Here is an 11,565-nt window from a genome sequence, read left to right on the forward strand (position 1 = left end):
AAATTCAAATTCAAATTCAAATTCAAATTCAAATTCAAATTCAAATTCAAATTCAAATTCAAATTCAAATTCAAATTCAAATTCAAATTCAAATTCAAATTCAAATTCAAATTCAAATTCAAATTCAAATTCAAATTCAAATTCAAATTCAAATTCAAATTCAAATTCAAATTCAAATTTTATTTATTCAAGTAAGTTACAATACATTCTGGTTCATACACGAATCTACAATAAATTACAGTACAACAGCCAATTATGCAGCAAATTTCACATATTATGAAAACTTATTAATTACAATGAAGATTGAATGCAACATTAGAATATTGATAATATAGTATTGTAATATAACTACATAAATCAGCGGTGTTTCAACAATGAATAAATGATAATTTCAATGAATAAATATACACCCCACTATATATTATATGTGTTGGGGTATAAGTAATTAGTTGCTTATTGCGTGTAATAATTACTATTTACAAACTTCATTCACTGATATGGGATTAAAGTTTTTTATAATAAAATTAGTAAAAATGTATAATACAAACAAACAAAATTATGGAATTAGTAAATAAATATTAATGTTCTATTAAGGATAATAATAAGAAAGGTTATTTTTAGAAAAATGAAAAACAGTAAAGAGTGGAATGAAGAATAAATAGTTTCAATATTTACAGTCTAACTAAATTTTCACAATTTTCCACTCCAATATCAACCAACCAGGAAAATAAACTTTTCTTGAACCTGTGTCTATTGAATTCTTCCCTAATGTAACTTGGTATTGAATTATAAATTTTTGGTCCCAAATATGTGTAGTTTCTTTGCCCAAATGTAGTGTTCATCCTTGGTACTATTGAATACGTGTTTCTCTGCCTTGTTTGATGGTTATGATCTGCCAGTCTTATGTGTTCGTTGTTTCTCCTCATTCGCGTGATGATAGCCTGGATGTAGAGTTGTCTTACACTCAGTACTTTACTGTCCTTGAAAAGAATGTTCGTGGGGAATTGATTCTCCTTGAAGCCTATTATTTTTAGTATTCGTTTTTGAAGTTTATAGAGAGGTTCAACATGTGTAAAATTCGTAGCTCCCCAGATAATTATGACGTATCTTAAAATTGATTGCACTAAAGAAAAATAAACAGTTTTTAATGTCTCATAGTTGAGGATTTTACGGAGTTGATAGAATTTGTAGAGAAGCTTCCTGATCCGGGTAATTGATAGATTAATGTGCTTGTCCCATTTGAATTTGTTGTCCACTATTGTTCCTAAATATTTTATTTCATTGACTTGTTGAATTGAAGGGCAATCACACGGGTTGTTGGTGCTTCCACAGTGATGCAGGATTATTGAAGAATCCGGTGGTCTCGTCCGTTCTGTCAGAGAAAAGGCTAAAAATTTCGTTTTTGTTGCATTTACTGTAAGCAAATTTTCTCTTAACCATTTATCGACTTTGATCAATTCTTCCTGTGCCAGATTAAAAACTTCCTCCCAGGTGTTTCCTTCAAATAGTATACACGTATCATCAGCAAAAGCTATTACTCTTCCTCTTATCTTAATTGAACATAGCTCATTTGCATATGCCAAATACAGAATTGGCCCAAGAACTGTTCCTTGGGGAATCCCAAACTTCATCGTTCCTCTGAACTGAGATGTTCTTCAACTTTGACTTTTTGACGCCGGTCACAGAGGTATGATCTAAACCATGCTAGAGGAACTCCTCTAATTCCCATGGCTTCTAATTTCTTCAGCAGCAAACTGTGATTAACAGTGTCAAAAGCTTTTGCTAGGTCCAGGAACACTGCTGCACATTTTTTGTTATTTTCTAGCTTATCTGTGACAAAATTTGACAATTCTAATACCGCATCTTCTGTACTCCTCCCCTCACGAAAACCAAATTGATTCCTAGATAGTAAGTTGTTTTTTTCCATGTAATTCACAAGACGTTTCTTTACCAGTTTTTCCAAAATCTTAGAAATATTGCTTATAAGTGAAATAGGCCTGTAATTGGTGGCATTTGTTTTGTCGCCTCCTTTATGTAATGGTCTAACACATGTCTCTTTCATAGCTTTTGGAAAAATTCCTTTTGACAGACTTAAATTAAATATGTGAATTAATGGTTTTACAATTACATTTTTTATCGACTTCAATGTTCTATTATTGATTCCATCAAGTCCTGGAGCACTGTCATTTCGCAAACTACTAATAGCTTCAAGAAGCTCATCTTCAGTTACTGGGTGAAAGTAGATGGAGTGTAGAGTTCTTGTAACAGGTTTATATTGGGATATGATTTGGTCTAGTGGTTTTCTTAAGGAATCTATTATTGTCTCCGCCATTTCTTCACCTACATTTGTGAAAAAGTTATTCATGTGGTTGAGCACAGTTTCTGGATTTTCCTTTAGATTGAAAATCCTATCATCTATTTTAATAGCATTCAATTTCATTTTTGTTTTTGATTTAGAGTCAGTAGCATCTTTGATTACTTTCCACATTTTTTTATTATCCTTTCCAGCTTCATACAATTTCTCTCTATAGTATTGGTCCTTTGTTTCATGAATTAAAGCTGTGAGTGTATTCCTATACCGACGATAGAAGTTGGTTAAGTTAATGTTGTTTGGGTCTTCCTTTCTTCTTTTGTTGAGTAGATTTCTGGTTCTTATTGCTGCTACTATACCTCTGGTGATCCATGGTTTGATGGGTTTGTACTTCTTCTGCCGCCGATGCTGCTTGATATTATTTTGTATATGTTGTCTCAGAGTTGATAAGAAGGTGTCATAAGATGTATCTGGATTATTATCTTCTAAAACATGAATCCACTCCTCATTCAGTAGTTCATTCTTCAAGCTATTAATGTCTATTTTCTCGTTTATTTCATGTGTTCCAGTTTCATTTGCACTATTTCTCGAAATATGTTGCACTCCTAGAATTGTGGTGAAGTGGTCAGTTATTGTTGATTCATAAATGATTGGAAAAAGATTATCTCTGGAGTTGGTAGCAATGTGATCTATGCAAGAAGCAGTTTCTGTTGTAGTTCTGGTTGCTTGTTTAATGCAGAGTCTGAGCCCATGCTCGCTTAGAAGATCGCAGTAGTCATTCAATTGATGATGTGGACGAATTTGAAGGGTGTTAATATTCATGTCTCCGGCACATATGACTTGTTGCCCTCTTAATTCATTCAGGATCGATTCCAAGTCACTCAGGAAATCTGTAATATCATTGAAGGACGGTGATCTGTATATTGCAAGGATGTTCCACTTTTTGTCTGCTGCATCCAACCGAATATGTAGGACATTTGCCTGGTTAATATGTAGCTCAACACATTGTACATTTATACTATCTTTAACATAAACAACTACACCATCATTTTGTAATGGGTTGTTTATGGTGGAAAATACATCATATCCTCGAATGGACTGGAGTACAAATTCAGTCCTAATCCAGCATTCGGTTAGAATAATAACATCAAAAGAAAAATTAATGTCGCACAATTGAATCATCAGCTCATCAAAATTTCTTCTGATACTCCTTATATTGAGACAGAAGATGCTCAAATCACAAGAACTCAATGCTGCACAAAGTTGTTGACTGTTGTTGATCACTTCATCGTTTATTTCTTCAAAATAATCAAGATCCTCGAAGCTGAGCAAATTTGATAAGTTGTTGTTACTCATTATTTAAACTCTCATTAATCCCTTCCATGTTTCTTTCATTCCAGCTTAAGAGAAACTCTTCACTAACATCCTTTAGTTTTCGAATTAGGGTCAGCACTAAATCTTCTTGCCCTGTTGTGATATATCTGAAGGTTTGTGTGTGTCTGCTCATTGCTACTATTACATGTTGTGTGCTGTTATATATTCCAAGTTGTTTTTTATTGTTCCTTATCAGAACTACATTCTTGTGAGTTAAGCCCTGTGCTTCATGAATTGTATGGACTTTAACTGAAGGGTGAAGTTTTGATTGCAGCTCTTCTAGCACTGTTTTCTTCTCGAGCTGAGTGAATGTAAGAATCAGAGTGTTAGGTTCAAGTGGTCCAAGTTCTCCATTTGTTATTGGAGGTCTGACGGATAACAGGACCTCATTTTTCGTACTAATGTCCTGGTAGTAGCTGGAAAGGATGTAGCAGACGTCTATTGGACACCTTCTAGTTACTGTTTGATGGATTCTCTTCTCACAGAGAGATGAAATGTGTGACCATTCAGCTGTTAATTTACTTCTCTCTATGTAAGGTATTTGGTTTGAATCTCCTAGCAGAATAATCTCAGAAGCACCAGCGAGAGATGAGACAAATCCCACGAAACCTGCATGCATTAATACTGCTTCATCTATGAAAACACGTTTGTACTGCTTTTTTGATCCGTTTATTATAAAAGATGAAACTGTTCTATAATCCTGTTTAATTATTCTTTCATATTTATTTTTGTGAATTCTATTCACCTCTTGCCTAATTTCATTTATTCCAGCTCTTGTCTGACACAAAATGAGATCTTTACCTGGTGTATGTTGCTGAAGGATAAAGTGAGTTTTACCACACCCTGGAACTCCATCCATCCAAGTTATTTTTGGCATCTTACAATTTGTGATGTCAACTTTTAGAATATTCTTCAGCAGCTCAGCATTCAGCATGATTTGGGTGTCTCTACTGACTAGAATATACTTTTCCTTAGTTAAGAATGACTTTGTTGTTTCATTGTAGGGTACGTATTTTCCTTCATTTTCTAAACAGAAGCCCATTCGATATGTAGTGGATGTCGGCCACAGGAAAGTCTTAAGTCGATTGTCGTAGATGTTCATCTCGTTTCGCCTTATCTCTTGAATACATGCTGCTGAAGAAGAGATATTACTATTCAGTGATGATAGTACTCCCCTATATAAATCCGCATTCAGAACATCATACTGTTGAATAAAGTTCCTGAGTTCTATCATACTGTTCAAATAAGCATAAAGAATAGAATCATACGGTAGGTATCCTTTTGGACAATCTTCAGAGCCATCGTTTTCATGTGGTATATCCAAGAACTTTAGATTGTTTATTCCTCTGTAATAGAATACATAATTCAGGTTTTTAGTTTTAATTACTAAACTTAAAATGTCCAAGCATGTAAACTCGGAGTCAATATCAAAAGAATCTATTCCAATCGTAATGTTGTATTTATTTATCGATGCATATTCGTCTATTACCAGTAAGAGGTCACGGATACCTAATTGAGCCTCATTGTTATTATTTTGCGCTAATATCAATGTCAATGAATTTTTAACAAGATGAAAACGAATTGAGCTATTATTTACGTTCCGTAAATAAACAGTAGGTAAGCTATTGTATTCATCTTGACTCAGCGTTTTCTTCTTGATTGAATGTGCAACGCCTTCTGAAATACGTAAACAATTTTTATTCCAGCGAGCTAATGATAAATTAAAATCTGTATATTGACCAAAGCTGAAAATCAAAGACGTCCTACTTTTCGCTGACTGTTTTATTAATTCTGTTTTTTTAATAGATGATAGGAAATCTTGAATATCTATTTTTATATTTGATGCTGTGAATTTATTTGATGATTTTGAGCTGGAAATTCTATTTTTAATCTTTTTAAGCACTTCCATAATTTGTTCGATCAATTGATTGTTGCAATGCTTTCACATAGCTGGGACACTTTAGATAGTTTACTTTGTGGTCTGAGGGTTTATCAGCTCTTTTGCAGTTAAAACATACTGGAGGTTTATCGATTGAAGGGCAGGTTTTGATGTTGTGCCCTGTGATGGAGCAATGACCACAGATATCTTCTTCCTTTTTACAATGTTTTGTGATGTGCCCATAGACTTGACATTTATAGCACCTTTGCACTGCATGATAATCATTAACTCTACATGATGTCATATCTATAAATATTTTTTTCTTATTAATTATTGCTTTCCTAATTTCGGGTTCACATTCTACTACCCAATGCACGGAATCCTTGTTTTTCGGCCCTAATTTGAATGATGGCTTGCAACCTTCTTCAAATTTTTGTTTTTCTATTCCTGAATTGACAAAATTTTTGTTATATATTTCTTCAGTTACCTCTTTGTTAGTGAGATCAGATGGAACATCATAAACAATTATCCTGGGTTTTTTATTTTGGGGCTCAGTTATCTTGATTTGATCATTATTCACAGCTTTATTCTTCAATAATTTCTTTTTGTCCTCTAGAGAATCCAGAACAATGAGTAAACCTCCTCCTCTAACGGGTACTGTCTTTTTTATTTTAATGTTATCCTTTCTCGCGATGTTGGTTTTCAGTGTTCCTTTTATTTTTTCACTGTCTTGTTTCTCATTACCGGTGGAATTTGAGGGTTTAATTAAGACTACCTGTTCTTTTGGAAGGATTTTCCTGACTTGATTATTGGACTGGGGATCGCTTGAAGTAGCTTTTTTCGGTAGTTGTATCATGTCTGCGTAAGTAATAGGCCTGTCTTTATTTTTAATTTCCTGAACAGATTTGCTTATGTCCTGTAATGAGTCATGAATTTTCGGATGCCCTAAAGTATCACTTATTTGGCTAATAGTAACTGCTCTCGTTTCTACTTTCACGATTACCAATGCTAATTTTTGAACTAATTCTAAGAAATTATCATATTCGGCTCTGGAAACCTTGTTTTTTTTAAATTCTGACGAAGCCCATTCCTTGAATTCCGAAGAGATACTCTTCATGTTCATTATGTCTGTGTTGAATTCACTCAGCAATAATTGTTCAACAGTTTCCATTTTACCTGGTTGTTCTCGTACTTTGAGTCCTTGGTTCCCTGGAAAGTTATCCTCTTCTTCCTCCTCCTCGAATTGCGGGATCAGTCCATCCGGTGGTTTGGTTGGTGACCTCATCTATCCGACGACGATGACGTATGAAGATAGCTGCTGTATGGTTATGTTCCAGTGACCCACTTATTGATGAACGATGATTGTTTTGAAAACTATCACTACGGTGAAACTAAACTACTAAGATGTTTACTCTACGAGCGCTACTGTAAGACTGTATGAGCAAGTATTTATTACTTTGGATATGGTTGTCATGAGTGTGACATGACACACATTACTATGAGTTATCAGTTCTTGTCTAAGCTTGAATGGACGTTAAACATTGATGGAATGTATTTTCCTCATTGTACGATATAACAATTGAAAACTGAGACACTGATAAAAAATTTAAGCCCGAATGATTCTGCAGCTAGGATACATGATCAATGCCTAATTATCGTTTTTTAAACATAGTAAGTATTACTGATTGCTGAGAAGCACATTCTCAATCAACTTTATAATAATGAATAAATGTCTCGAAACTTCCCCTCTACCTTCCCCTCTCCACTCTCCGTTCACCAGTTATCGTAAACATTCAAAAAAATTTTCTTTGTCTTGCACTTGACTGTCGTTGGTTGGACCATAAACTCCCAGAATAATTATTTCTCTACCATACATTTCTAGCTCAACTTCAATAATTCTTTCATTAACCGGTTTCCAAGATTTTATAAACCTCTTCAGTTGCTTTCTAATAACTATACCTACTCCAGCTTTGGCTCTTTGGTCCTTATCCACCCCACTCCAGAACAGCAATGTCCCTTCCACCTCCTCACAGCCACTTCCCTTCTTCTTCATCTCGCTAGTCACCAGTACGTCCAAGTTCATTCTATGGAATTGTTGTGTGACCTCCAGTGACTTATTTGCCCATCCCTGCACATTCCAAGTTCCCACCAATAATTTCCTCCGACCCTTCTTGTACTTTTTTGATGGATCCATCCGACTAAAACCTGTAAATCGGTTTCCAATATCTTGAGCATCACTGCCTTCCCCCGTATCCGAATGAAGGCTCCCTCTTGAAGAGGTGTGGATTGCCACCCGGGGATAATTTTTAGCTTTGCTCCCCATATTTTCAACCGTTAGTTTTTTACGTGTGCTAGGTTGTTAACGCCTAACGCCAGAACCCCCTTCAGGAGGACCAGTTGGCTCTTCCGCTCCTGTTTTGCCTGTTTTATAAAAATGTTTAAGAAGCAGTTCCCTTATTTTGAGCTGTGGAAGATCTAAATCCAATTTCTGTATCCAATATCTCGATCAAAGAACAGGCCATTGCTGGATAGATCGCGTCAGTCAGTATCATGGCCACCTCTAATACAAGGCCCTGGCCTACGATATTGCAACGTCTCAGTGTAGGCCTTAGAATCTAAACATGATTGGTGAAAAAGATTTAAAAAAAATACCAGCTGATCTTTCTCACCAATCATTGTATTAGATTCTAGGCCTACACTGCGATGTTGCAATATCGTAGGCCGGGGCCTTGTATTAGAGGTGGCTATGACAGTAGACCTCAAGCAGTTTTCTCATCCACAAGTATCTGATGTCACCTGTTCTAGTTGATTCAGTTGAATCACAATTCAAAGTTGAATTATAATTTACTTTTAAAAACTGTTATTTGTTTTCTCCAAGATCAAAAGCTCACTTATGTTAGTAAACTCAGTTCACGTATGAATTTGTATTCCATATGATGATTTATCCAGTTTCGTGATAATCTGTCCATTTCAAAAAAATATTTCTATTTTAAAATTAATTTTTTTCAATTAAGAATATTATAATTTCATCGGCATTATTCAGTTCATTTAATCATTTTTTATTTTCAATCACCTATTAAATCTGTTTTTCATAACTTAGGTCATTTTCAACTTTTTTTTCAAGTTGAAAATGTCCTAAGTTACGGTCGAAACTAGTCTTTGTGATATTTTAAATAATAAAGGGTACTACAAGTTTTCATATTGTTCTTATTAATGTACAGTATAGTTTAATCATAAATTTTGGAAACAGTCCATCAAAAATGATTTGACAAAATATTAATTATAGGATTTCTGTTACAGATCTATGAATTGAAAACGGATGCTCCATCTTCGAACAATAGCTGACATTCCAAGTATTATTAGAGCTGTAAAGGACTTGAAGTGATGCTCTATGATTTTGAGGACTTAACAGAAACATTCGAGAATTTTCTATGAACTTCCTATTGAAAGAAATGTTCCCATTACCATTAATTCAGATTTCAGATTGATTTAATGTAAGGCATTGGTTACATGCTCTAAAAAGTTGCAGAGATACTCGGAAAAGTTGTATAAATACTCTAGAAATGTGTAAAGATTCTAAAAAGTTACAGAATTGCTACTAACTTGTTTTATATTACATTTGTGGTAAAGGCGTAACTGAAGAGTGATATTAGATCCTTTCTGATATGATATAGAATAAAGATACCTTGTCTCAGTGATTTGTACCAAAATGTCTGAGTGTTACACTTGCCCCAGAGCTGGATGTGTCTGCACAAGAGAAAACTGCACAACCTGGAGGCAAATTGACGATCCCCACTGTGACTGAGGTGATATCCAGTCAGATGACCACCTGTTAAAATGTCGTCCTGCTCCACAATGCACAAGACATGATCTTTTTACTTTCCTTGTCCTATTACCATAGGTAAGGAAAGTATTGCTTTCCGAAAAAAAATTAAGGTACCCCAATTTCTAAATTTCTATACGTTTCAAGCTCCCCTGAGTCCAAAAAAGTGGTTTTTGGGTATTGGTCTGTATGTGTGTGTGTGTGTGTGTGTGTGTATGAGTGTATGTGTGTCTGTGTACACGATATCTCATCTCCCAATTAACGGAATTACTTGAAATTTGGAACTCAAGGTCCTTTCCCTATAAGGATCCGACACGAACAATTTCGATCAAATGCAATTCAAGATGGCGGCTAAAATGGCGACAATGTTGTCAAAAACAGGGTTTTTCGCGATTCTCTCGAAAACGGCTCCAACGATTTTGATCAAATCCATACCTAAAATAGTCATTAAGCTCTATCAACTGCCACAAGTCCCATATCTGTAAAAATTTCAGGAGCTTCGCCCCATCAATGCAGATAGATTCCCAATTATCAGGCTTCAGATACAATTGAAACAAAAAAAATTAGTGGTGTAGATTGAGCATGAAAATCTCTACTATTAATGTTCAGTAACATTTTCACCTAAAATTGAAAATAAGCTTTAAATTCGAGAAAATGTGATTATTCAATTGCTAATTATTGTTGATTCTATTAATTATCATTCACTATGAAGAGATAGCAGACCTCATGTGTGTCTCCAGCGTTTATTGCCCTGTCACCAGCTGGCTCAAATCTTTGAATAGTAGACTTGAGATGCGCGGGAACACTACCGTCAGGTGATCAATTTTCATAACGGCAAGGAAAGTTGTGTGAGTGCGCCACACCAGATTTTTATATTTAATGACAAAGCTTTTTAAACAGTTGATTACTACTGTAATATTGGCATATAAATCACCTGACAAACACGAACGAACGAACACTTGAATTTATATTATTATAAACTAATACTTATAATTTATATTATGACTGAAATGTCTTTACTTCCATGTCGGCGCCATACTCTTGCCGAGTGTTTGCAAATGACGATGAACGCGAGAGTGTGGATGGATACTATGCCACCGCTCACCTTCACTCGGCTCGGCTTGCCTTCGCTCCGATTTTTGTGGTGATGAGAAGAGTGAAGGATAGTGGCTTCCACTGATTCAATTCAATTCTTCATAAATGAATGACGAGATAGATTTCGTTATAGAAAAATTAAAAACACTCAAGTCCACTCTAATTACACTTATTGAAGGTGGCATGCCAAATAGGTGGACGAAACTTGTGTTCTTGAAGGGGTTCTGGTCACATTGCAGTGTGGATTGCAAGACGAACGTGAGCCGCTCGTGTAGAAAATTTATCTTTTTCCATGATTTTAAAGAAATCTGTTCCAGTGTATTCCTACTTTAGGGCCTCTCTGTAGGCCTATATTTCTAATAAATATTTCATGATTTAATAATGTATATGTTTGTATTGATACTTCAACCACATTTGTATAAAACTGGAGAAAATGAAGCATATAATAACATCTTCGAATGTAACATTTATGGGGAAACCCAGGACCCTCTATCCTTTGGGCGTATTCCTTCCCCCCCCCCAATACCTCTTGGTTTTTGCCCCCCCCCCCCTAGCAGTTTGGTGAAATGGCGCCACTGAGCATAGTCATTGTCATAATTGAAAAAATCCTCCAAAGAATAGAAGCGCCTCCTTGAACGCGGCAGGTGAGCGCCCCTTCACTGAATGTGGCAGGCAGTTAAACATCTTGATTGATAGCACCGGAAAACAATCCCTGACCTTAGACAGTCGACGGCGTGGAACATCCAAGTTGGTCCTCCCCCGAGTGCTGTAGGTGTGCACTTCCTCTCTTGTTGAGAACTTAGACTGGTGTTTTTTGACGTGCCAGAGTGATGCTAGTATGTAAAGTCCATACACAGTTTGGATGCCCAGACGCCGGAATATGGGCTGGCAGTGAGCTTTAAACTTGATTCAAGTCATCACACGAAGTGCCTTTTTTTGAAGCAGGAGAATTCCTTAAGCCCGGTCCAGATGCTCAAGTTTAGCTTCAGTCGTTTGCTCAAGCAAAAGTCGGAGCATGCAAGTCGTTGCGTTTGGCCGGTAAAACGGATGGGTCTTCAAGCTTAAGTCGTCAAACATAAAATG

The 11,565-nt window shown here is 35.7% G+C and overlaps 1 protein-coding gene across 2 annotated transcripts in view; it reads left to right on the forward strand.

The window, feature by feature from the left end:
* The window catches only part of LOC111055248 (U4/U6.U5 tri-snRNP-associated protein 2), a 42,121-nt gene extending 32,859 nt beyond the window's left edge, over positions 1-9,262 (forward strand). For both annotated transcript variants that reach the window (XM_039420718.1, XM_039420717.1), the window contains one exon: positions 8,865-9,262. In XM_039420718.1, coding sequence (XP_039276652.1) covers positions 8,865-8,909 — 45 coding nt within the window. In that variant the 3' untranslated portion in view covers positions 8,910-9,262. The remainder of the gene's footprint in view (positions 1-8,864) is intronic.
* Positions 9,263-11,565: the final 2,303 nt, after the last annotated feature.

Source organism: Nilaparvata lugens, chromosome 2 (genome assembly GCF_014356525.2).
Source record: "Nilaparvata lugens isolate BPH chromosome 2, ASM1435652v1, whole genome shotgun sequence".
NCBI lineage: Eukaryota > Metazoa > Arthropoda > Insecta > Hemiptera > Delphacidae > Nilaparvata > Nilaparvata lugens.